Source organism: Urocitellus parryii, chromosome 15 (assembly GCF_045843805.1).
Source record: "Urocitellus parryii isolate mUroPar1 chromosome 15, mUroPar1.hap1, whole genome shotgun sequence".
In the NCBI taxonomy this organism is placed as follows: domain Eukaryota; kingdom Metazoa; phylum Chordata; class Mammalia; order Rodentia; family Sciuridae; genus Urocitellus; species Urocitellus parryii.
Window position 1 is genome coordinate 10,129,985 of NC_135545.1, and position 27,213 is coordinate 10,157,197.

The 27,213-nt window shown below is 51.7% G+C and overlaps 1 protein-coding gene across 1 annotated transcript in view; it reads right to left on the reverse strand.

The window, feature by feature from the left end:
* Positions 1–23,158, reverse strand: part of Relb (RELB proto-oncogene, NF-kB subunit) — a 25,614-nt gene extending 2,456 nt beyond the window's left edge. Inside the window, exons 1-11 of the mRNA XM_026403811.2 lie at positions 22,934–23,158; positions 21,992–22,039; positions 18,602–18,610; positions 16,809–17,146; positions 10,481–10,638; positions 7,881–7,972; positions 7,570–7,701; positions 5,679–5,783; positions 1,888–2,103; positions 1,090–1,158; positions 891–968 (exon numbers count right to left, since the gene is read on the reverse strand). Coding sequence (XP_026259596.2) covers positions 891–968; positions 1,090–1,158; positions 1,888–2,103; positions 5,679–5,783; positions 7,570–7,701; positions 7,881–7,972; positions 10,481–10,638; positions 16,809–17,146; positions 18,602–18,610; positions 21,992–22,039; positions 22,934–22,988 — 1,300 coding nt within the window. The 5' untranslated portion in view covers positions 22,989–23,158. The remainder of the gene's footprint in view (positions 1–890; positions 969–1,089; positions 1,159–1,887; positions 2,104–5,678; positions 5,784–7,569; positions 7,702–7,880; positions 7,973–10,480; positions 10,639–16,808; positions 17,147–18,601; positions 18,611–21,991; positions 22,040–22,933) is intronic.
* Between the last annotated feature and the right edge of the window lie 4,055 nt (positions 23,159–27,213).

Sequence of the window (27,213 nt, forward strand, 5' to 3'; positions counted from 1 at the left end):
GTGACCTCAGGTAAGAGACTTCACCTCTCTAGGCCTCCGTTTTTTCACCTATAAAATGGGTGGAATGACAGAACCTCCTTCACAGGATGACTGTGCAGACTAAATGAGTAGCCCATACCGAGCACTGAGGGCTCTCTTACAGTGTCCGTAAAAAGATAAACACTTTAAATTTTTTTTTTTTTTTATGCCAGGTGTGATAGTGCATGCCTGTAATCTCAGCTACTGGGGAGGCTGAGAAGGGAGGACCATGAATTCAGCCTGGGCAATTTAGTGAGATTCTGTTTCAAAAATTTTGTTGTTGTTCAGCCCAGAGCACCGGGTTTTCTGGGCAGTCTTCTATCCAGCTACTGTGAGACTCAACAGAGCAGCACATTCAGGGTGGCCATCCTCCACATTAAATTTGAAAAGCTCAGCGAGGTGAGGACATAGTGAGACTTTACAGAGGAGCCCCTGAGACAGAAAGGGGGATAAACTTGCCATAGGTCACACAGCAAATCATCTGCCCAGCAGGGATGGGATGGCGGCCTCCTTTTTTTTTTGGGGGGGGGGGTACTGGGGATTAGACTCAGGGGCACTTGGCCACTGAGCCACATCCCCAGCCCTGTTTTCTATTTTATTTAGAGACTGGGTCTCACTGAGTTGCTTAACGCCTCACCATTGCTGAGGCTGGCTTTGAGCTCGTGATCCTCCCGCCCCAGCCTCCTAGGGATCATAGACTTGCACCACCGCCTGGCGTGGCTGCCTCCACTCTGTCTCCAGAACCTATTCCTCTCCTTTGCTGTGGCCGGCTCTGTGGTGAGCGCTGGCCAGGGGAGCTGCTGGAGGAGCAGGGCTGCCGTGCTTCCTCAGCCCATCCCAGGGCCAGAGGCTCGCAGGAAGCCGGGACCCACCTGGGCCGTGGCTGGGCAGGAAGTGGTCCAGGAAGACTGGCTTCTTCTTCCGTCGTTTGCTTTCGATGCCATGGGGGTCTAAAGGAAGGGGAAACAGAGAAAAGGACCCCTCAACTGTGGGTCAGGGAAGGACAGTGGGATCAGCCATCCCCTCCAAAGGTCCTGGGGATGGGCGTGGAAGGGGGCACAGGGAACACACCAGAGCTGTTCAGCTCCCCGAGGACATCGGGCAGCCCCCGTTTCCGCTTCTTGTCCACACCGTAGCTGTCTGTTAGAGACGGGGGGGGGGGGGGGGGGGGGGGGCAAAGAACAATCCATCAGCAACAGTAGCAAAGCAATAATTAATCTTAGACCATTTAGGAAGAGTTTCAGCTGGTTCTTGACCAACCAATGCAAACAAATATCCACACCCCAATCAGAATAAAATCTAAATTCACTTCCGGCACACCCACCTCTTTGTTGTTCCCAAACATGCCAAACACAGTCTGGCCCAGGGCCTTTGCACTTGCTGTTTCCACTGCTTAACATGCTCTCCTCAACTCCCACCCATTAGTCTTCCTGTGTCCTCGGCGCAGCTGCTCCCCCTGACCCCTGAGGCTGAGCAGGTGCCCGAGTCCCCAAGCCACCCCATTCTAGTCAAGTCACTCTGACCATCACTGTGGGGAAGAGCTGTTCCCCCATCAAAGGACTGTAAGCCTCATGAGGGAAGTGCCAGGGGCTCTCTTGGTCACTGCTGTGTCCCCAGCACAAGCCAGCATAGGGCCACACTGAGCAGAGAGGCTGAGGGAATGCGTGAGAAAACCCTAACGCCCCGTGACAGGTACCGTGTCTGTTTTGCACTGGGAAGGGCTACAGCCCTGCGAGGCCACGGTCACAGAGCCAGGAGGCAGCAGCGCCCCCAGCTAGGCAGCCCCCCCCATTTCTGCCTCCTCCTGGTCTGCTTCATCCCTGGCCAGGCTGAGCTGGCCGGTGGGTCACCCGGGCGAGCCGTGGTTACCGTGGTCCCGAGGAAGGTAGGTGAAGGGCAGCGGCTCGCTGCAGACCCCGTCCGTGAGCCGCTGCAGGAAGACGTTGACAGTCACGGGCTCCACGATCTCCAGGTCCTCATAAGGCGGCGTCTTGAACACGATGGCAATCTGGCGGTGCACGTCGGCCTGGGAGAAGTCGGCCCGGCCTTCCCAGGAGGCTGTGCTGAACACCACCGAGATGTCCTCTGGAGGGAGAAGGAGATGCCAGTGGGGACAGGTGCCCTCTGAGCTGAACCGGCTCAGCCTCCCTCAAAATCAGCCCTCATATTCCCAACGTGAAGCTATCACCTGGCAGGTAGCTTTCACCTGAGCACGTCCCGTGGCCAGTCACTAAGTAGTTCATATATTTTCATATGCAGATGCTCCTTGGCTTACGATGGCATTACATCCCAGCAAACCCACCAGAGCTGAAAATATCTGGGGTCAAAAATGCCCCAGGCCAGGCAGGGAGGCTTAGACCTGTAATCCCAGCCACTCTGGAGGATCAAAAGTTCAAGACCAGGCAGGGGAACTTAGCAAGACCCTCTCTCAAAACAAAACAAAAAAGAGCGGGGGATGTAGCTCAGTGGTAAAGTCCCCCTGGGTTCAATTGCCAGCACCAAAAATTACATAAATAAAAAGAAAAGTCATTGACTGTAGTTAAACTGTGAAGCACGGTAGCTTAGCATCGGTACACTTGGCCTGTTGGTATTTTCCCCTTGTGACCGTGGGGCTGAGCAGGAGCTGCAGCTGATTTTCTGGGTAGAGGTACCAGAGACTCAACTCAGGGGCACTCAACCACTGAGCCACATGCCCAGCCGTATTTGGTATTTTATTTAGAGTCAGGGTCTCACAGAGGCTGGCTTTGAACTCGAGATCCTCCTGCCTCAGCTTCCCGAGCTGCTGGGATCTTGGGCGGGCGCCACCGCTCCCAGCTTACTTAACGTATATTAATCTCACACCATCATTCTAGAGTCAAAAATCCTAAATTGAGCATCCTAAGTTATCTCATCTGATCCCTAGGGCAACACAAGAAGCAGGGAAAATCACTGTCCCCACAATGTCAGAGGGCCCCACGACCATGTTCAGATTGAGCCATGGACTCTGAGGACCTGCAGAGTTCAATGGGCGGCCATGTCCATGGCTGTGATCTGTTATAGTGACAGGGTACAGTGACAGGGTGCTGGTGCCTGCAGCGCAGTCCAGGGGGAACCAGGCACAAGGTGCCAAGAGTCCTTCCCCTGAGCAGTCACAGGGACCACACGGGAGCCCCCCAGCAACAAACTAAAGCAACACATCCACTGAGGAAGCTCAGCCCCCATGTCTGCCTGGCGTGACAGGCCACTCCTGGCCACTAGGGAAGGTGGGAACCTTCCCAAACCCATGTTCCCAGAACCTCTGGGAGCAGAGCTAGTTATTTAAGTTATTTTGTTTCTTTGTTTATTATTTTTGTGGTACTGAGGATGGTACCCAGGGGTGCTCTACCACCAAGCAACACCCCATCCACCCCTTTTTATTTTTTACTTTATTTTTTTGGTACTGGGGATTGAATCCAGGGGCGACTTACAGAGTTACATTCCCACCCTTTTTACTTTTTTCTTTTAACTTTATTTCTCTATCTATTTATTTATTTAATGTGGTGCCGAGGGTCGAGCCCAGGGCCTCACTTGTGGTGGGCAAGCGCTCTGCCCGTGAGCCACAACCCCAGCCCTACTTGTTTCATTTTCAGGCAGAGTTTCACTAAGTCGCTGAGGCCCTCACTAAATTGCTGAGGCTGGCCTTGAACTTGAGGTGCTCCTGCCTTAGCCTCCCGAGTCACTGGACTACAGATGTGCATCACTGTACCCAGCTCTAAGAAGGGCTTTTGAAGGACAGAGGTCTCAGATCTGCTATGTGCACTCTTTTCTGCACACCCTCGTCAGAGACGGCAAAACCAAGGCTTGGGGGCACTGAGGCGTCCCACAGCTGCTCGGGGGAAGTCGGGCTCACCGAGACGCCTGCCTGTTTCTTTTTCGTATCTCACTGAATCGCCTCTGGACACACCAGCAGCCAGTGCTGAGGTTCTAGGTGACAGATACATACAGGTTGCTCTGTGTCACACAAAAACCCTATGAAGAAGGTGCCATTAAGTACCCTGTTATATAGAGAAGGAGACAAAGATACAGAGCGGTGAAGTCATCTGTCCAATGTCACAGGATCAGCGAGCAGTGGAGCCTCAACGGGGACCCAGGAGGCCACAGCTCTTCCCACCAGCTCTGCCAGGGCCCGAGGAAGGCAGTGGCTTTGCTGAGAGCAGTCTCCTCGCTGTGACAGGAAAGTCAGACGACCTCAGGGGTTGCTGAGAGGACCACGTGAGTCGGCCCAGGACGCCAAGAGCATGACTGTTGTCACGACCAGTGCTATGATCATCACCATCGCCTCAAACACGACTCTGGAAAGTGACTTTTCTCCAGATGTTTTTTCAAATCTGCTTCCTTCCCTCATTTGAAAAAAAAAAAGTACTAAATATTATTTTTACCAATTTCCTGTGATTTTTCTCCAACTCTATATTTTATTTTTCCTCCTAGAAGAAACGCTGATGGTAGAAGGCTTGTTCTTTTCAGAGTCTTCTTTTCTAAATTCAAATCCTGTCTCCACCTGACCAGCTGTGTCACCTCAAGCAAGTTACTTAACCTTTCCATGCCTCAGTTTCCTCATCTATTAAATGGGGAATAATAACAAGGTCTGCCTCATAGGTTCTGGATCTTTCCAGGCTGCCACCCTGGTGAGGTGACTGGATGACTTAATAAACCATGCCCACCAAGTGCACGCAGCCAAGCTTGGCATGCAGTTAGAACACGGCAATGTTGTGTGCCAAGGATGTAGCTGGTGGCTGAGTGCACCCTGAGGGTGCAGGTGGGGTCAGGGGTTCCATCCCCAGCACCACAAAAAACAGAGAGAGAGACAGATGTCATTACTGTTGGTGGTGACGCTATTTATGATGTAGTCACATGATGGAAAATGTAGAAGAATCCCAGCACGGGGGCTGTAACCCCAGCTACTCAGGGGGCTGAGGCAGGAGGATGGTACGGTCAAGGCCAGCCTCAGCAACTTAGTAAAATCCTGTCTCAAAAAGTAAAAAGGGCTGGGGATGTGGCTCAGTGGTAGAGCGCTTGCCTAGCATGTGTGAGTTCAACCCTCAGTACTGGAAAGAGAGACGGTGGGGGTGAGGGGAGAGAGAGACAGAGAGAGAGAGAGAGAGAGAGAAATGGCAGAAGATATAGAAAAAATGAATCCAGCACAAGGGCAGACAGCCTTTGGCCCTCTCCTCAGGTGGGTGCTTCTGGGTGAAAGTAGGGTTTTTTTGTTTTTTTTACTTGTTAGGTTTTTGGGGTTTTGTTTTGAAGCCTATTTGAGCAAGGGACATTTGAATAGATGCAAATGCAAGAAACTTCTTTTGTCCGGTTTGCTTTCTTAGCATCCTTTACCACAACTGCCATAAGGGTCCCCGGGTCTTGCCTGTGCTGGGCCAGCGCCTCCCACTTGCCCCTCCTAAAGCACGTAGGCAGTTTCTCCACCAAGACCAGAGTCTCCTGGATGGGAAGCCGAGTGACGGCCACGCTGCCAGACACCCAGCCTGGGCCACTCACAGGCCACCACCTTCGCTCAGGGACAGGTGCCAGGATAAACCCATTGCCTGTGCCATCTGACCCCAAAGCCAGGGTTCTGGATCTTTCCAGGCTGCCATCCTGGTTAACCACACCCCCAGCCCCCTCCCCCGGGCTCACAGCCAGGCCCTCACCTTTCTGCACCTTGTCACACAACAGGTAGAGCTCCTCGCCCCCCGTGCACGGCCCGCTCTCCTTGTTGATGCGGCAGATCCGCAGCTCGGATGTGTTTGTGGATTCTGGGGAGGAGGGAGAGGAAGAGGCCAATGAGGGAAAACAAGAATCCAGGCACCTTTCCACCTGGTGTCAGTGGGAAGGCAGGAGATGAAGGAGGCAGGGCGCCTGTCCAGGTGGAGGAAGAGGCCACTGGTCGGCCAGCGGCCTGAAGTCCTGCAGTGCCGCTGCTCTGCCTGCCCAGCAGTCCCAGCCCTTCTTCTGTGAAGAGTCCTCTTGGGGACACCACTTTCCCTCAAGACACACCTCCCTCTGCCCCTGGCCATTTCAGTCAAGGAGATTGGGTAGGACTGAGTCCCTTCACCAGCTCAGCAGTGATCACATGCCCCAGATCGGGCCAATCAGATCATCACCTCCCCTCCCCACAGTTGATTGTCAAGGAGGAGCAAATGACCAAACGCAGGCCAATGAGAGACAGCCCTGAGATTTTTTAGCAAAAATACTAGGAAAGAACCAGGCAGAAGGATGGCAAGTTTGAGGCCAGCCTGGGCAACACAGTAAGATTTTGTGGCAAAATAAAATAAATAAAAAAGGGCTGGGAATGTAGCTCCATGGTAGAACATCTCTGGGTTCAATTCTCAATATTGAAAAGAAATTTGGGTGAGAGACGCTAAAAGCTCTCACTGGAGTGCAGGAGAGGTATCAGCACACAGCCCTGGAAGACCCTGGCAGGATGGACTCTAACACAACTGGGGGACAGACCAGATGGACCCCCCAGTGACACCGTGAGGTCTGAATGCAACCAGACCTGAAGCACTGTGCTAGTCCTGTACTGGGTGTTTTGTTTGTTTGTTTGTTTGTTTTGTTTGTTTGTTTTTGGTACTGGGGATTGAACCCAGGGAAGCTTAACCACTGAGCTATATCCCCAACCCTTCACTGTTTTTTATTTTGAGACAGGACTCAGTAAGTCGCTGACCATCTTACTAAGTTGTTAGGGCTGGCCTCAAACTTGCAATCCTCCTGCCCTAGCCTCCCAAGTTGCTGGAATTGCAGGCATGTACCACTGTGCTTGGCTTGTCCTTCCTCATTTAGATGCTGTGGCAGTCCCTGTAGGTTGGCTAAGGCTGAACAGCTATTCCCAAGCCCCTCTTCCAGTCTGTACCCCTCTATTCAGGTTGAAAACCCAGATTCCCTTGCAACTCGGTATGGCCATGGGACCAAGTTCTAACCAATAAGACATGAGCAGAAGACTACCAAGGAGATTCTGGAGAATATAAACTTTTTATCTACTAAAGAAAGAGGTATGGGGCTGGAGCTGGGGCTCAGTGCAGAGCGCTTGCCTACCATGCATGAGGCACTGGGTTCGATCCTCAGCACCACATGAAGATAAAATAAAGATACTGTGTCCACCTAAATCTAAAAAATAAATTTAAAAAAGAGAAAGAGGTATTATTCTTTGTGATGCCTCTTCCCTAGGGCTCTATGGGGTCACTGTTGTGCATTTTCAAAATCAGGAAGTGCCATTTTCATAAGCTACACAGTAAATGCTGATCCCCCAAAATAGGCAGGGTGCGATCTGTACAACCACACAGGGTGATGCTGCCTATATCATGTCTTGAACACAAATATGATGTCTGGAGCTGTGGCAGTCATCTTGTGACCATGAAGGAAAAGCTGAGAGTCACAGAGCTGTGGAAACTTCATGATGTCAAGCAGCTAAACCAATGTGCACCAACTTAGTCAGTGAGACAAATAAATAATAATTTCCTGTCTGTTCATGCCACACTAAGGAGGGCTTTCTGATCCCTGCTGCCAGGGACAATCCTAATTGCCACAGCACCCTGCACTCACTCTTGTCATAAACGGGCTCGGAGAGCACAGGGTCCATCCGCCGCGTCTGTCCCTGCTGGTCCCGGTAGGAGGCCTGGAAGCAGATCCTCACCACGTTCATGTCCACCTCCTGGTGGTTCTTCAGGGAGCCGGCTGCGGTGGGGACACAGGAAGGCTGAAGATGGGTGGGGCAGGGGCGGAGCCTAGAGGGGCGTGGTGGTGACCGGGGCGGGGCCTAGAGGGGCGTGGTGGGAGAGGCGGGGCCTATATGAGGGGCGGGGCCTGGAGGAGGGGCGGGGCGGGCGGGGCAGGGGTGAGGCCCCGGGACTCACCATTGTAGGGGTCGATGCCCTGCTGGATCTTGCGCTCGATGGCCGCCTCGATCTCCTTCTTCCTCACGCACTGAATGCCCAGGTTGTTAAAGCTGGGGGAGGAGTGCTCGTGAGGGGGGCTGCGGGCCTCAACGCTGCTGCCGGGCTCCCCCTGGACCCCGCATCAGGAGGGGCCTGGGGTTCTTGGGAAGACCCAGGAACCCGCCTTATCTGTACCACGTGAACACACTGGCCAAGCTCCTTCATCCTACAGCACACGGGGAAGGTCATCTTCCAGGTGAGGTTGGGAGGGGTCGGACGCCCCCCTCCCCGCTGGCCACACTGTGAACTGCAGGACTTGGCAGTAATTGATTGCCCAAGTGCTTCCTGAGCATCTCTACATGCCAGGCACTGTGCTGGGCTCTGGGAATAGAGCAGGGAGCAGAAAAGAGAAAATCCCTGCTCTCAGTGAGCTTATGTTTTTACTAAATTGATAAATCATTGAAATTATAAATCAAGGCGGGCGCAGTGGTCACACCTGAAATCCCAGCAATTCAGGAGACTGAAGGAGGAGGATCCTGAATTCAAAGCCAGCCTCAGCAACCTAGCAAGGCCCTAAGCAACTCAAGGAGATCCTGTCTCAAAATAAATAAAAAGGGCTGGGAATGTAGTTTAGTGGTTGAGCGCCTTGGGTTCAATCCCTAGTACCCCAAAAATTATAAATCAGCTTAGAGTCAGCAACTTCATTTTTAGAAACTAACCCTAAAGAATGAAGTACTTTTTTTTTTTTTTTTAGTACCAGGGTTTGAACCCAAGGACACTTAACCACCGAGCCACATTTCCAGCCCGTTATTATTTTATTTAGAGACAGGGTCTCACTAAGTTGCTTCAGGGCTTGACTATGTTGCTGAGGCTGGCTTTGAACTCACAATCCTCCTGCCTTAGCGTTCTGAGCCACTAGGATTACAGGCGTGTGCAATTACACCTATCTAGAATGACATATCTTTAGGGTATTTCTCAGCACTATTAGCCACAGAGCAACAAGACTCTGGAACCATCAGAGGTGCCCATTAATAGAGAGCAGTTTCAGTTAATTGTGTGCATCTATGAAGTAGAATACCATATAGCCAAGACAAAGGATAGGGCGGCTCTGAATATATTGATAGGGAATGAGGTCTAAGATGTATTGTTACAAAAAAACAAGATGTAGGGGCCAAGGTTGTCGCTCAGTAATACAGCACTTGCTTACTTGCTTAGCATGCACAAGGCCCTGGGTTCCATGCCTAGCAGCAGAAACAAAAAACAAGTTGTGAATGTCTGTTAAAAAAGATACGTGCTGGGGCTGGGGCTGAGCAGTGGAGTGCTCGCCCAGCATGCATGAGGCCCTGGGTTCAATCCTCAGCACCACATTAAAAATAAGTAAATAAACAAATAAAATAAAGATATTGTGTCCAGGGGCTGGGGATGTGGCTTAAGCGGTAGCGCGCTCGCCTGGCATGCGTGCGGCCTGGGCGATCCTCAGCACCACATACCAACAAAGATGTTGTGTCTGCCAATAACTAAAAAATAAATGTTAAAAATTCTCTCTCTCTGTCTCTCCTCTCTCACTCTCTCTTTAAAAAAAAAAAAAGATACTGTGTCCAACTACAACTAAAAAATAAAAATTTTTTTTAAAAAAAGATATGTGCTGGGGCTGGGATTGTGGCTCAGAGGTAGAGCACTTGCCTAGGACGCACAAGGCCCTGGGTTCGATCCTCAGCACCACATAAAAATAAATAAATAAAACAAAGGTATTGTGTCCAACTACAACTAAAAAATATATTTAAAAAAAGAGATATGTGGGCTGGGGTTGTGGCTCAGCGTAGAGTGCTCGCCTCGCACGTGCAAGACCCTGGGTTCGATCCTCAGCACCACATAAAAATAAATAAGTGAAATAAAGGTGTTGTGTCCAACTACAACTGAAAAATAAATATTTAAAAAAGATATGTGCTTGCATATATGTGGCATATCTTCAGTTGTTTCTAGAAAAACATAGCTAGAAGGTCAAAGATTTTCTTTCTGAGAAAAGAATCATTTTTCAGTGCTGGGGATGAACCCAGGGCCTTGGGAATGCTGGGCCAGCGTCTGTCCCTCAGCCTCATCTCCAGCCCTTTTTATTTATTTACTCTTTTATCTGGAGGCAGGTCTCCTGAGTTGCCCAGCCTGGCCTCAAACTTGCAACGCTGCAGCCTCAGACTCCTGAGCGGCTGTGATCAAGGGTGCCGTCTTTTTTACATCTTTCATTTGATAAAAATATTTAGATTGTAGAGTGAGAGAAGGACTAAGCCTTGAGAGAAGCCGGCTCTGGAGTCCAGCCCCAGCCCTGCCATCCACTACCCGCTCCATCACCTCCCTGAGCCTCAGTTTCTCCCTCTACAAAACGGGGTGCACAGCACCGGAGGGCACGGGGTATGGCAGGGTCGCAGGCTGAAGCGAGGACGTGGCTGCCCCAGACCTCAGTTTCCCCAGGGGGAAATGCAGCAGGGAGGGTGTGGCCAGGCTGCCCTGCCCTAGTTTCCCCGGGCGACCTTCGGCCCCTCAGAATCTCTATGACCAAGGGTCAGGGGTCAGAGATCAGGTACCTGTGCCGGGGGCTGACGTGAGGCCGCAGTCGCACCCTGCAGACGCCGTCTGTACAGTCCTTCCCCACGAGGCTGTGCGGGTGCACCCGATGGGGCCAGTCCTTCCACACCAGGCACGCGGTCACCTCCACCTCCCGCAGCCCGCCACAATCCCGGAGCTGCAGGGAGACAGGTGCGCTTTGGCCGGCTCATCACAGACGAGCCATGCTCCCTGGGGCTGCCCTTGGTGGATCCCCACCTCCCCAACCCCCCACCAGGGCCATGGAAGGGTGTTTGCTTAAGACCCCTCTCCTTCTCAGTAGCTTGGGAGGCCCAGGCAGGAGGATTGTGAGTTCAAAACCAGCCTCGGCAAAATCAAGGCACTAAGCCACTCAGTGAGACCTGTCTCTAAATAAAACACAAAATAGGTCTGGGGATGTGGCTCAGTGGCTGAGTGCCCCTGGGTTCCCGTACCCCCACCCCACAAAAAAAAGAAAAGCGAAGACTCTTTTCCTATCCAAAGCCGGAAACTTCCAACCTGTGACCTGGGAGGCCTGTAATGGGCTATCTACCCCACATGACTTCTTTGTCACACAAACCTTGAAAAAAATCTGATGTACACAAAACCTATCACACACAGGTAATCACAAGCAAAGAAAGACACCTGTACAGCAGAGAGATACAGTGGCCACCACTTGAGGCAACTCAGCATCCCTGACATTGGTAACAAGGACTCAGGACAGGCTGAGTGTCTCTCATCTAAAATGCTTGGGACCAGTCAGGCACAATGGTGCAGGCCTGTAATCCCAGCGACTCAGGAGGCTGAGGCAGGAGGATTGCAAAGCCAGCCTCTGCAATTTAACAAGGCCTTAAGCAACCCAGTGAGACCCTGTCTCTAAACAAAATACAAAAAAGGGCTGGGGTGTGGCTCAGTGATTAAGCACCCCTAGGTTTAATCTCCAGGATCAAAATATAAATATATATATATATATATATTTTTAAGTGGATGGGGAGCCTGGAGAGGTAGACCAGCGGCAGAGCGCTTGCCTAGCTTGTGTGAAGCCCTGGCTTCCTTCCCCAGCACTGGGGAAAAAAGTATTGCCATAATTACAGCTAGAATTCTCACCAGCCACCACAGGCAACACAGATAGAAACCAGACTCTTCAGACCGTGCCTGACTCAGCCAGTCACTTAGCTCCTCTGGTCACCAACTGGGCCCTGCTGACATCTGAGTCCTTCTGAAGCCCACTCTGCACTCCTAAAGCCCAGCTATAAAATGCAATAAACCAGCCAGGCACAGAGGCCACACCTGGAACCCTATCGGGCTGAGGCAGGAGGATCACGAATTCAGCAACTCAAAAAAGGCTGGGGACGAAGCTGAAGGGTAAAGTGCTCCTGGGTTCAATCCCCAACACCCAATAGGGAAATGCAATTAACTAAGGTGTCTCTGTGGGGGCCTGCTGCCCTCTAGTGGCTGAAGGGGATATTGAGAGGGACTTTGGTTGACATTGTGGGGGGGCAGGGACCACAGCAGGTAGAAGATGGAGCAGACCAGCAGTGCTGGTCTGTAATACCAAGGACAGTCCGACACACCTACCCCATGTCCTCCAGGACATCTGAACATGTTTCCAGAATTCACAGCAGTAACAAACCTGTCTAAAATGACCGGAGCCCAGAACCTAGCCCCGCTTCTCATCAACAGTATTTTCCCATAATTTCAACATACACTGAATCTTCAAGGGCTGCAACCACCATGTGAACTGAAAGACGACTAGCTTTTGTTTAGACCAAGAGTTGTTTGATACTGTGAAGAATTCCCTCAACCAGTGCTGCCTGCATGTGGCATTAAAGTCAACAGGTCTGCCAGGCTGGGTCAGGCTGCTCCTCGTGGACCCTGTACCCAGGAGTCCACACAGAGGCCCAAGCAACGTTAACATCCATGTATCCCATGAGGCTGTGCTTGAACATTTACATATTAAAATAAATGTGTTCTTATTCATTAATGTGCTGGATTAATGTCCTCCTGTCACTCCTTCATGTTACAACACGGCAATATGAATTTGGGGGGTGACTATAGGGAAGGTAGGTATTAGTGTCTGTAAATCTCACTGAGTCTAATAGGGTTAAACTATTAATTTAAGTAGCTGCTTGCCTACTAAGTAGGAAGCCCTGGGTTCCATCCACAGCACTTACACACACACACACATACATACATACATACATGTCACTTTAGCCAGCTCCCTCCTGTAATATTAGGAAATGATGAAAAATCTCAGAACCAATAGGCTCAGGATCTATGAAGACTCCAGGACTGAGCTTTTCACCTCTGTAGACGTTGCACAGGATCGTGGGTGAGACTTTAGACAGGAGCAAATTACAGCTGACACCAAATCTAGGCTCTGCCCTGAGCCAACTAAGAAACTTCTCTGACCTTAATATCCTTAGCTATAAAATACATATCAAGAAACATGCAACCAGGGAGGCTAAGGCAGGAGGGCCAGGCACAGTAGCTGATAGCTCACACCTGTCAGAAGGATTGTGGGCCAAAGCCAGTCTCAGCAACGTAAGTGACATCTTAGGCACATAGTGAGACCCTGTCTCGAAAGAAAAAAGTAAAAAAGGGCTGGGGATGTGGCTCAGGGGTTAAGTACCCTTGGGCTCAATTCCTACTATCAAAAACAAATGAACAAATAAAATTTAAAACGGGGGGCTGGGATATATTTCAGTGGTACAGCATCCTTGGATTCAATCAGCAGTACCTTAAAAAAAAAAAAAAAAGAAACACGCAAAGTACCTGGCCTAGTCAATGGTGGTTATCAGTCAAATGAATGTGCTGTGTGGCCCTGAATAAGTAACAACCTCTCTGAGCCTCAGTTTTCTCATAAAGATGGGGATAAAAATTCTGATTTCAGATTTGGAGAGAGGTTGCCCTATTATTGGGCATTTTGGATCCTAACTAGTTGAAATGAAAACAAACACAGAGCCAAAATAATGGCATGGAAAGACCACAATTTAAAAATATTAGGAAAAAGATAGTCTTAAAATATGGGGATAACTCTAAAAGCACAATGGCAAAACCATCCCTTACCATGCAGAGACCTGGGGGGTCACCACTTTAAGCATACGATCTAACTTAACATCATCAACAATGGGTCAAAGCAACATCCGAGGTCTGTTAATGCAAGACATTAAGAAGGCCACAACAATGTTACTGTCATGTTTTTCCCTAAATGCATAACCTGATCAAATCTGCGAACAGCCAACAAACCCAGGATGTAGGGCATTCTGCAAAGCATCTGTCTCAACACAGAAATTCTGGAGGTTAAGATAGAAGGATCACAAGTCCAAAGCCAGCCTCAGCAACTTAGTGAGGCTCTAAGCAACTCAGTGAGGCCCTGTCTCCAAATAAAATACAAAATAAGGCTGGGCTGTGGCTCAGTGGCCAAGTGCTCCTGGGTTCAATCCCTGGTACCAAAAAAAAAAAAGAAAAAGAAAAGAATAAAGAAAAAAATATGTTCTTGCTTTCAAGAGACACACGACAGAACACTTTGGATGCAGTATCCTGTCTCACAGTTCAAATCTCCCTCTGTAAACAAGAGACAGAAAGATGCGCTAGGGGTACTAGCAGTGGACAAGGCCCTGGGTTCTACCCCAGCACCAACTAAGAAAGACAGAGACATAAAGCAAATGCGGCAAAGCATATGGGTATCCACCGCACTATTCTTGCATATATTATGTAATTTCAAAATCTGTCAAGAGGGCTGGGGTGCAGCTCCATGGTAGAACACTTGTCTAACATGATTGAGGCCCTGCTTTCCATCCCACTACTGCAAAATAAGTAAATAACTTACCAAGAGAAAAGAAAAAGCTAGCCAGGCGCGGTGGCGCATGCCTGTAATCCCAGTGTCTTGGGAGGCTGAGACAGGAAGATAAGTGAGACCCTGTCTCTAAATAAAAAACAAAATAGGGCTGGGGATGTGGCTCAGTGGTTGAGTGTCCCTGAGTTTAATCCTCAGTAACCCACCCCACTCCAACTCCCAAGAAACGGAGAGAGAAAAAAGAAAAAGGTAAAAGTTGGAACATAAAGTTGAAAAATGAAATCTCTGAAATTGGAAAAACAGATTAATGGTTAAAAACGTACAAGGGATAAGGCCGGGATGTGGCTCTGGTAGAGGCTCTCTTAGCTTGCATGAAGTCCTGGCTCAACCTCCAGCACTACACAGAACGTGTGTATAGGTGGACAGATGGACACAGGAGAACAGTGAAACTGCCCCCTCCATGCACAGTCTCCCTATTCCTAAAACCCCAGTGACTGGGAATACACAATTAAAGAAAATATATATATATTTTTTTAATTTCCCCGGGTACTGAGGGGGGAGCCCAGGGCTCGCACATGCTAGGTAAGCGCCCTGCCAGGAGCTCCACCCACAGCCATTTTGTTTTGTTTTGTTCTCATTCTGAGACAGGGTCGTGCTAAGTTGCCCAGGCTGGCCTTGAACCCAGACTTCTCCTGCTTTAGCATCCTGAGTCTCTGGAGTTACACGCATGCACAGTAGAACATCATTCTTTGATCAGAATTTCCCCTACACGCACTCCACACCCCAATTCGGACCACAATGCCTGTAACTGAGTCAACTAAAGATAACAGTGGCCAGCTGTAGAAAAGGAGCCTCACGCACCCTCACACAGCCTGCCACCTGTTCCCGGCAGCTGGCCCAGGCTCTCAGGATCCTAGAGGGGCAGAGATGCACCCCATTTTGCATATGAACTGAGACCAGGAGGAGCCCTGAACTGGCAGCGCCCCCACCTTCACAGGTAAGCAACAGAACCAGGATTTCTACCCTCAAACGCCAACTTTTCCCACAATTGTTGGCCTCCTCCAGGGTGGCGAGGACAGAGAGGACAGACAGCTGCTCTGCTCATCACCCAAATAAAGATAAGTGCAAAGATCACTGTTTTGGAGTTTTTTAGAGACAGGGTCTCGCTAAGTTGCGGAAGCTGGCTTCAAACTTTTGAACCTCCTGCTTCAGCCTCCTGAGTCGCTGGGACTGCAGGCCTGCACCACATGTGCTACTCTAAGATATATTATTAAATAAGAACAGCAGAGCACGGGCTGGGAGCTTCGGTAGCTCAGTGGTAGAGCACGTGCTGGGCATGCCCCAGACCCTGGGTTGGCTTCCCCACGCTAAACACGCACAGCAAAGCGTGCAAGCTGCCATGGTGGCGCATACCTGTAATCCCGGAACTCAGGAGGCTGGGCAGGAGATTCACAAGCATGAGGCCAGCATTGACAACTTAGCAACAACCTTGTCAATTCAGTGAGACCTCCTCTCAAAATAAAAAGGGCTGGGGTGTAGCTCAGTGGTAGAGCACCCCTGGGCCCAGTCTCCAGTACCAAAACCAAAACCAAAACCCACTGTGTGGTTTTTTGGGTTGTTTTGCAGGGCTGGGGTGTAGTTCATTATTAGAGCTCTTACCTAGTACGGTCCAGGCTCTGGGCTGGATCTCCAAACTCTCTCTCTCTCTCTCTCTCTCTCACACACACACACACACAGTAGTATAATACTTGTGCAGTGTTCTGCATGGCATTTGAATTTTTTGGATTATTACTATATTCTGGAGACATTTCCACATCAGTACCCAGGGGACACCTGCATTTCTAGCATTTCTCTGTCAGTCTTGGTACTTATGTTTTCGCTCTCACAGATGGATCCTTAGAGCAGTGCCAGCACAAACAGAGTCACGGTTTACCAGTTCTCCATTAACACTCAAGCTCCCGATTCTTGGTTAGACTAACAAGGCTGCCACAGATACCCAGCCCCCTTCTTCACCTAGCTGCACACAGCCACATGACAAAGTCCTCCAAGTGGAATGGCCAAGCCTCTGGGTAATGAGGGCCACAGAAACACTAAGATACCAGCAGCTCACCTGCACTCAGCACTGACCATGGAAGAGGCCCTGGCACGTCTAACAAACCCTCCCAGCCCGCCCAGGAGGTTGGTATTATTATTATCCCACTCTGTAGAGGAGCAAACAGGCAGAGAGAGACCGGGTCACCTGCCCAAGGTTGCACAGCTAGTAAATGGCTGAAGTGGGGTTGGAACCCGGGTACTCGGATTCTTCAGGCCCCACTTGCAAGCCAGGAGGCTGCACTGCCTAGGGGCAGGGACAGTTTTGATAAACACTGCCACATTGCCCGGGAGGAGCCTTTCTCTGCGCGCCCTTTTCCCCGGTGGGGGAGGCTGCGCCCCGGCCCGCAGCAGCCCCCGCAGCAGCAGGGCAGGATGCACCCCGCGCACTCCCTCCAGGGCCAGGAGTGCAGGGCGTCCCGGCCGCGCGCCCGGCCCACCTCGATGGCGGGCAGCGTCTTGCTGGCCTCGGTGCTGCTCTCGCCCAGGATGCTGCCGGCCGAGCGGCCCTCGCACTCGTAGCGGAAGCGCATGCCGCGCTGCTTCGGCTGCTCCGTGATGACCAGGTGCGGCCGCGGGCCCGGCCCGGGCGCGGGCGGCATCAGCCGACCCAGGGTGCAGCTCCAGGGCGGCGGCGTGGCCGGCGGCGCCGAGGGGCCCAGGGTGACGGTGCTCAGCGAGGCCGCCCCGCGGGACACCAGGCGCGGCTGCCCCTCGCCGTGCCCGGGCGCTCCGTCCAGACCGAAGCCATTCTCCTTGATGTACTCGTCGATGATCTCTGCGGGAGACAGAAACGCGTGACCCGCCCATCCCACCCACCGGCCTCCAGGCCCAGGCCTTGCCTCCCCGGGGGCGCAGGGCACAGGGCCCCGCTGGGCACGCCAAGGCCCTGCCCCTCCTCGCAACCACCAGCAGCCCCAGAGGCTGAGCCAGAAACCTGGGGTCGGTCTGCTTCTGTTTTCTTCCCCCCCTAAATAGACTCCCGTCCCTAACACTCCTGAACCCATTCTCCGTGCCACCCCTCACCTGGCTAAGGGAAGGGCCGACCCGGGGTACTGCCTCTTGCTAACACTAATGACAACTGCTCTGCAGCAGCCACCAGGGCTCCAGCTGGAAGGTCATCTTCTCCTGGGCCACACAGAGAGGCCCCTGCCTCAGCCTTCCTGCCTGGTAGCAGCAGGGTTACAGGTGACAGTCACCAGCCTCTGCAAGGGCCTTCTTCAACGCCCACCATCTATCTGTGTAGTAGCCAGGCACAGTGCCACAGGCCTGTAATCCCAGTGACGCCAGAGGCTGAGACAGAAGAATTCCAAGTTCAAGGGCAGCCTCAGCAAGGTAGGCAGCCCTAAGCAACTTAGTAAGACCCTGTCTCAAAAAAAATGGGTAAACTTCCAATCCATGTCGCACTTCTACCTCTGTGTTTCGGTTTCAAAATGTTTACTTTCTGCTTATTCTCCCTGTCCCCACCGCTGTCCCAGGTCACCTCCTTTACCTCCCACTGGACCACAGCAGTCCCAAGCTCACAGCCCCCTCTTCCTGCCTTTCCAGCCTGCATCTGTCCCCAGTGCACGGCCAGAGGGATTTGGGGATGTCCAGGCCTGTCCCTTCTCTGCTTGGAAACCTCCTGGGAGTCAGACTCCACACTCCCCCCAGCCAGCTCCCCGCCCTCCAGAAAACCAGCTCCAGCCCCGTCTGTTCCTTGCACCCAAGAAGCCTGGCCCCCTTCAGGGCCTTGTATTTGTTCTTCCCACGGCTGTCCTGAACCCCACTTTTCCCCACTCAACCCACACCGGCTCCCCTCAAATTTCTCGTCTCCATTCACATGTTACTCTGTCATTCACTCTCTGGCCTTGGAGTTGAGCCCCACTCAACTTCCACCCCCTAAATCGACTCCCATCCCTAACACTCCTGAACCCATTCTCTGTGCCACCTCCATGAGGGCAGGGACTTTGCTTTGTTCAGGACTTTGACGGGTCCCGGAGCTCAGAGCAGTGCCTGGTTCCCAGGCAGGCGGGCTCACTGACGTCCCTGAAGGAGGCCATAATAGTAAATCGGAGGCTGCTGACTCCGCTGAGGAATCCCAGTTTCAAGGACGGCTCAGGATCTTGGGAGCATGACTCGGTGCAAATGAGAGCCGCACTGTCACCCTCCTCACCCGAGGCCAGGCCTCCCCCTGCCCCCATGTGAGCACCTGGGCCCTCCGCCTCCTGCATGCCTGCCTCCTGGTACTCACCCAATTCATCTGTGGAAGGAAGAGAAAGAAAGGTTCAGAAAGTGGCCAGGGTCTGTCATCTGTCCAGACAGATCCCCAACCCTGTCCCTCCTGTGACCCTTCCCCCAGCCTCTGTCCTGAGATACCCTAGGATGACTCCTGGGCATCAGCCCCAGCCCCCATCTTCCCCTTCTGGGATAACCTCCCTTCACCCCCCAGTTCTGGGGTCCAGCATTAGGGCATCCTCAAACTCAGCCAGCGCCTCCCCTAACATTCAGACCAGGGATTGGAAGCATTGCTGGGGGCTATCACCAGGGGAAAATGAACCCCCTTGATTCTGAGCAAACTGAGTGGAGGTTCCTTCCTGTCGTCCCCCCCGGGGCCCTCGCAGGCTGCCTCAAGGGCCGAGGAGGCAGATCTTCAGCTGCCTGGATCCAAGCCCCATCCTCCGGGCCCCAGTGCCCACCCACACCCCAGACTGCCCCCGGCTTCCTGGGAGAGGACTAGCAGTGATGCCGGGTCCTCAGGGAAGCCCCTGTCTCCTGCAGGAAAACTCAACCCAGAAAGGGGCCGTGGAGAAACCGAAACCAACCTCCCGTCATTCCACGACAGGACAGGACCAGGGGAAGCCCAGAGGGCACAAGTGAGCCTAGGAGTCACCCAGAGAGGAGGTCCGGCCCAGCCAGAGGCTCCGCCCAGGGATGCCTTGCAGGCCACTGGCTGGGGACCTGTCCTGTGCCAGATCTAGCCTCCTCCTCTGTGCTCAGGGAGTGGCAGCTGGCAGCCAGACTTTGCCCCTTACAAAGTGGTTACCCCTGTCCTTTATCTCAAGCCATCTGTGAAGTCAGTAGGGTGCCTCGGTCCCCATTAGGGAACCAGGGACAGTGAGGATGGGAGGGAGAAAGGGACCTGCTTGAGGTCACTGTCAAGTTACTTCAACTTGGAAAATCCATCTATGCTGGAGGCAGTGGGGACCCAAAGGCAAGTCAGATTTGGGGCCCTTAAGCATCTCCAGGCTGCAGTGGGAGGCTGAGTCCTGGGTGATGGTGGCTGGAGCTTGGGGTTAACAGCTTCAGTTCAAGTTCAAGCACTGCTACCTGCTAGTTGTGTGGCCTTGTGCCACCACTTAAATTTTTTGTGCTTGGTTTCTTCATCTGTAAAATGGGAACAATAATGTCTACCTTGTTAAGCTTGAATAATTTTAAAAATCAAACAATACTTGGAACTGTCACACGGTAAGCAAGACATAAATGCTGGCTGCTATTAGACAAAGTGTTGGGGGACAAGTTTTTAGGGACATAGGTAATTCCTTCCCCTCTCTGGATCTCAGTTTGTCTATGAAATGGGAAAGTTGGGAGACACGGCTTTACAACATAAGGGGTACAGTACACAGGGCTGGTCTGAATCCCAGTGGTCACTGGCCTATAGCCAAGTCTGTTAACTTCTCTGAGCCTCCTCTATTAAATGAGGTCTGAGCTCCTACATAAGGAGGTAATGTCAGGTTTCAAGAGCACACACATAAACTGCTAAGTACTGCATGCGACCACCCTATGCCCTCCATAAAGCTTGGCTAATATTATCTGAAATCTTCTTTCAGCCAGGAAATGTTAAGAACTTCTTCTCCTTACTCAAGGCTCTATTCAGATAACAGACTTGCTACCATTCAGGGTCAGCCAGGATGGGTCACATGGGAGCAGAAAGCTGATGATGTATTTGCTGCCTCAGGGCCTTTGCCACAGGTTGGTCTCTTCCTGAATGCTCTTCTCCCAGCTCTTTGCATGGCTCCCTCCTACTACTCCTTCAGATTTCTGTGCAAACATCACCTCCTAGACAGGTTTTCCTGGCCACTTTATCCAAGACAGTCCCCCAAGCCCCTGACTCCAGTCCCTTTGTTTTATAATTTTCATGGCACTGATGAGGATTTGATATATCCTGTCATTATAATGATTTCTACCTGTCTCCTCCCACAGACTGTGAGTCCCAAAAAGTGGGGAACGTGTCTGACCAATCCTCAGTGTGTCCCCAAGGCCCAGCCTGTGTTTATGAAAATGAAGGGAACTTTCCCTCTGTCTCCCTAGGTCTCCTGACCCCACCCTACTGTTAAATGTCATTGACCCTAAGATTTCATCATGGCCCTTATTAGGTTTTATAATCCCACATCAACTTATTGTTTATATATTCTCCTCCCCATCCAGGGAAGGAGTCCTATGAGGGCAGGGCTGGGGTTATCTCAGTCACTGCTATGTCCCCAGCCCTGCCCAGCACAGGGCCAGATATAGAACAGTCACTCGATAAATATTATTGAATAGATGACATCAGAAATCACTCTCATTTGAAACCAAAGATCTGGGTCTCAGGCCACACAAGTCTTGTTCCTGCCCAGAACCAGTGCATGGACTGTATCTGTCCCCAATGCCATTTCCTACCTTCCCCCACCCTCACCCCCACCCCGAACTCTCACATGTGCTGGAGAAGCTACAGCACCTCCTTTATGGCCGCCCCAGCATTCCTGAGGTCCATCCCAAGATTCTACTTTCAGACAGAGGCCCAGACCCTGCCAATGGGGACCACTGCACAGTCACAATGTCAGGACTCTATCCCTGCCCTCCAAATCCCAGCAAACTTATAACAGACAGGGTGTCAGAATTTGGTGAGGATTCTGCACTTCCTTAGGCAGCACTGAATTTTGGAAGGCACAGGCTAAGGTACCTTATAAACAGTTCTCAGCATCTCTTGGGAACTTCCTAAAAATGCAAACTCTCATGGCCCATCCCCAGACCCAGGTAGGACCTAACAGTCTGTTTAATAAGCCCTCTGGGTGATTTCAATGCACATGGTTTAAACACTATTGTATAGACTGCCTAAAAATTATTATTAGCATTATTATTACACCTCTAACAGTTTACACTTATCGAGCCTTTACCATGTGCCACACACTGCTTTGCAAGTTCACTGTTATCAACTTATTGTATCCTCTCAATCTCCCTAAAAGGGAGGCACTAATGTTGTGCCCATTTTACAGATTAGGACAACCGAGGCCCAGACAGGGTAAGCGACTCACAGACATTCATACAGTGAGGGGGCAGTGGCACCAGCATGGCAAGGCCAGCTCTAAAGACCAAGATGGCAGTCTCTACCTTCTGCTATACCATGGAGAATCTCTTCCCGGGGCCCTTCTTGCAAAGTAAGTGATTACTTTTACCTGTGAAACTCCTAACAGTCCAGAAAGTACGGACACCTAGGGGGCCATCTCAAAGGGCAGGAAGGGACACAGCTCATCAAAGGTGGGCTGAAATAAGACTTCTGCAAATCCCCCAGACAGAGGCATGCCCAATGCTGTCAACACAGGGAGGGGCTCCCCCCACCCCATCCCGCACGTACAGGTGGACAGGGCTGCGGAAGGCTGCTCACCTGTGGTCCTGGAAACGCTCAGTGAGATCGAGGAGAGGTCATTAGACCCTAGGAAAGGGAGGCATGTCTCAGAGAGTGCTGGGCAGCAAGACGAACAGGGGATTATCCAAGCCCCACCTAGTTCCTGTCCCTTGGGTCAGGCCCCTCCCCCTACCTGCAGAGTCGGGCCAAGTTTCCTTGCCAACTCTTGGACAGGTCCTGACCCTTCCTTTCTGCCATTCCTCACCCTTCATCACACCCAAGACCTGTCCGAGCCTCTTCCCCTTAAGGTGAGGCTCAGAGGACCCATTCTCTACCTGTTAGGAAATCCCCCACCCCCTTCCTTCTCTCAGAGCCGGACGCGACCCCTTCACTTTTCCACTGTCACGCCCGCCCCTTCTCTCTCGGGAGGCAGGCCCCACCCCTCCTCATTCCCTGCCCCAGGCCCCGCCCTTCGTTTTCAGAACACGCCTTTCCCCTTCGCTCCGCAGCCAGGCCCCGCCCCCTCGTCTCCCCGAGTCGGGTTCTGCTTCCTCCTTTGCGTTAAGCCCCGCCCCTTCCAGCCCTCACCATCAGGCCCCGCCCCATCCGTGGCGCGTCCTTTCCTCCCTCTCGGAGCCTAGCCCCGCCCCTATGCCCCTCAATAGCCGCTCCAGCTCCTCCTTCTCAGAGTCAGGCCCCACCCCTTCTCCCTCTGGAAGCCGGGCCCCGCCCCTTTCTCTGCCTCAGAGTGAGGCCCCGCCCCCTTCTCACTCCACAGCGGGACGCCTCGCCAGTACCTTGGGCCGGACCCTTCATCATCCTCTGCCTCCTTCCCTCTAATACAGTGTCCCACAACCCTCACATTCTCCCCGCGCAATACCTAGACTCTTGTAGGAACCCCCAGGTTGCTCCAGGACCCCCAGAACTCCCACATCTCCAGCCCCGCCCCAGACTCCTCTCCCGAACACCGGCTCCGCTTACCCAAGGCCCCCAGCTCCGGCGCAGCGGGCGGTCTGGCGACACGGCGACTCGGCATGGCCCGGCCAGTGGGGACAGAAGGCCAGGAGGCCGGCCCAGACGCACGCGGATAGGCCGGACAACCAGGAGGCACAGTCTGGCAGGCGATCGCGGGTCGGGAGAGCGGCGCAGGGGCTGGGGCCGCAGGCCGGGCAAGACGCGCGGCGCCCGGGGTTGCGGGGGGCGCCGGGCCGGGCCGGGCGGGCGGTGGGAGGGGGCGGGGCGGCGGAATTCCCCGGCGCCGCCAGCCTGAGCGCCCATTGGTCTACACCCCCGTCGTGACGTCACGCCAGGGAAACGGGAAAACCCCCGCGCGTCACGTGGTCGTGGGGGCGGGGCCGACCGGGAAGGGGCGTCTGGGTGCTGTGGAGGGGCCAGGCGAGCGTCACTGCCCATTACCCTGGACAGCACAACTGAAACCTGCCTAGGGCCACTCATGCCTTGCCCATTGAGCAAGCCGGGAAACTGAGCCCCTGTCTATGTTTTCCTAGTAGGACTTGAGCGTGCTGTTTCTCAGGCTGGAAGGGAAGCTTCAGAAGTTGTGCTACTGAGACATGTCATTGATAATAATGATCTTTATGAAATCCCCGAGGTTTCTTCAGCTGTAAATTAGGAATGAAGTTCACATAGTGAACGGCTAAAGCTGGAATGCCAGAATGTACATTTGTTTTGTTTCTTGTTGTATCCCCAATGCAGAACACAACACAGTAGGGTAGGTGTCCAATATTTCTGAATGAATGGATGGATGTTTTATTTGTTCTTCCCCATGGCCTCTTCAAAACACTTAGAAATGGCACAGAGTGCTTGGCACAATGGTGCACACCTGTAATCCCAGCAACTCTGCAGGCTGAGGCAGGAGGATGGCAAATTTGGAACTCAAAAATTTAGAGAGACCCTGCCTCAAAGGCAGGGGCAGCTGGGGATGTTGCTCGGTGGTAGAGCTCCTGGGTTCAATCCCAGTAGTAAATAAATAAATAGATAGATAGATAGATAATAAATAAATAAATAAATGCAGAGCGCTTTGAGTGGCAAGGCTAATAACTCAGTCTGGGAATGGTGACAGCAGGAGCCCTGCTGTACACATGGAGCAGTGTGCCCACAGTGCTTGGTACCTGGCAAGAGCACCAGGAGCATTTGCTAGAATTAGGATTATTGCAGAGGAGACTGAGGCTCAAAGAGGGATCACACTTGGCTAGATTACATCCCTAAGCCTTCCATGTTCCTGAGAAAGTAACTATTAGGTTCAAACTCAGTTGCACCCCCAGACCTCAGAGCCAGAGTTTGATATCCTCCCTGTTTGCTTGTGAAAAATCTGGACGTTCCAGTTCTTCTCTTCATGACCCATGTGGACTAATTGATCCATTCAACATACACTTATTTAACTGGGCACAGTGATGCACACCTGTACTCCCAGCAGCTCAGGAGGCTGAGGCATGAGGATTGAAAGTTCAAAGCCAGCCTCAGCAACTTAGTGAGACCCTGTCTCAAGATGAAAACTAAAAAGGGCTGGGGATGTGGCTCAGTGGTTAGGCACCCCTGGGTTCAATCCCTGGTATGTGTTATTTAGCGTGACCTGTGTGCTGTAACTTGCATGGGCAGTAGGGCACAGGGCTCAGAAGCTCAGACCTTGTAGCTTTTCATATACAGCAGTGATTCTCAAAAGTGTGGCTTCCAACCTTTCAGGTGATTGCTGGAGGGCCAAGTTGGAGAATTAATGCTATTGAGCAAACTTCATCTTTGCAAAGGACCATATAGCAAATGGGTTAGGCTTTAGGTTTTGAGGGCCAGGTGGTCTCAACTGACAAATCTGCAATTGCGCACAACCAGCCAACAGCAGTACAAAAGTAATGAGTGTAGCCAGGCATGGTGGGGCACACCTGTAATCCAGGGACTCCAGAGAATTGCAATTCAAGGTCAGCCTCAGCAACTTAGTAAAACCCTCTCTCAAAATAAAAATAAAAAGGACTGGGATATAGCTCAGCAATAAGGCACCACTGGGTTCAATCCCCAGTTCAAAAAAAAAAGAAAGAAAGAAAGAAAAAGAAGTAATGAAAAAAAAAGAAAAAGAAGTAATGAGTGTGGCTATGGGCTATGTTCCAACAACATATTATTTTATGGATATCACAAGTGAAATTTCACTGGGAATGTAGCTCAGAGGCAGGACACTTGCCTAGCATGTATGAGGCCAGTGTTCAGTTTCCAATACTGAAAAAAGTTATAAAATAATGAAATTTCATATAATTTTCACATAAAGCAATATATTCTTTCTTCCTGCCAGGTGGGTTATGTGCTGACATCATAACGTGGCTGGAGAGAGGCACACCCCACAGTGGCATGAAACTAATTCTTACACTGTGAGCCACAAAAGGAGCATGAGAGATTCTTCTTTAGATTGTAACAACCACTTAAAAATGTAAAAATAATACAAAAACTATTGGAAACTGAGCCCCCGCCTGGATTTGGCATGTAGGCCTTAGAGAGGTTGTGCTTTAAGGACTGGAATCAGACTGACTGCGTTCAAATCCTAGACCTCAATTGCTGGGTGACTTCAGATAACTGATTTCATCTCTGAACTTGTTTCCCAGCTGTAGAGTGGGTCTTCAGTAGGACAGCTGTGGGAATTAAATACTGATAATATGCTGGATATGGTGGCACATGCCTATAGTCCCTCCTCCCTAGGCAGGAGGAGCCTAGGAATTTGAGGGTCAGTTGGAGCAACGTGGGACCCCATCTCAAAACAATCTATTCATCATCGTAATAGTAGTGGTAGACCCTTGGATGTAGCTCTTCCCCGTGACAGGTGTACCGTCCTACACACTTTAGGTCCTCAGTACTTGCATTTCGATGTTTGTATGACCTTGGACAAACTCCTTCATTTCTGCAGGGCTGTTTCCTCATCTGCTAGATGAGGCTGAACAGCAAGCTTCATAGGATTGCTGTGAACGCTCCATTTACAGACTTATTACACATGATGTGGGCACAGTGGTGCATGCCTGTACTCCCCGCTACTTGGAAGGCTGAAACAGGAGGATTGCAAGTTCAAGGCCAGCCTGGGCAACTTACCAAGACCCTGTCTCAAAATAAAAAGGGGCTGCAGATACAGCTCAGTGGTAGAGCACTGCTGGGTTCAATCTCTAGGGGTGGGAAAAAAGTGTCACATTCTGTTCAACAGTGCTAGGCACAGTTCTAAAAGCTGGGGACATAACAAGGAACCCACAGACAAAAGCCCTTGCCATCAAGGAGCCAAAATCCAAGAGAGACGTAAAATAGATAAATAACTACACATCTGGTGGTGATGCTACTGTAGAAGAAAAGAACAGTAAATATGAATAGAATTTGGGGGGACACTGGGAGGGTCTGAGGTGACATTTGAGTAGAGATCTGAAGGTAAGGGATCCATCCATGTGGATAACTGGGGGGAGCATGTTCAGGGTACAGGGAAGAAGTGCAAAGGCCCTGAGGTAGGGAAATGTGTAGCTTAAGAGCAGTGAGGGGGGCTGGAGATGTGGCTCAAGCGGTAGCGCGCTCGCCTGGCATGCGTGCGGCCCGGGTTCGATCCTCAGCACCACATACCAACAAAGATGTTGTGTCTGCCGAGAACTAAAAAATAAATTAAAAAAAAAAAAAAAAAGCAGTGAGGAAGGGGAAGCTGGCCAGCGGGGCAGCCTGGGCCATGTGGGAGGCCCTCAGCAACCTAGCAAGATCCTGTCTCAAAAAAGGAAAAGGGCTGGGGATGTGGCTCAGGGGTTAAGCACCCCTGGGTTTAATCCCTGGTACCAAAACACCAAGAGTGGAGAGGAAACTGGAGCAGTGACTGAGGGAAGAGGTAGAGATTGGGCCAGCACGACTGGCTGGCAAGGCAGTGGGGACACGGAGTGACATTCAGTTCAATGGGTAAAGCACACCACATTAGGTGCTTAGACTAGAGCCTGGCTCCTGGGGCCCGACAAACAGCGGCTCCTACTATGTCAGGCCCATGAGCCCACCAGATTCCCCTCTGCTTCTTGTCAGGACTCATGCTTGTTGAATGAATAACTGAACGCATGCCCTGAGGATTTCTGTAGGCGTGCATCCACAGGGTAGGCAGCACTATTTTGGTCCCAGCACAGGGGGAGGGCGTCGGGGAGCATCTGTGGACTGTGTCCGTGTGTCCAGATGTGGGCCGAGCAAGTTGCACCTTTCTGGCTGTGGCTGTGGCGGTGAATGTGCGCCAGGGAGCCAGCAGTCCACAGTCCTGGCTGTGT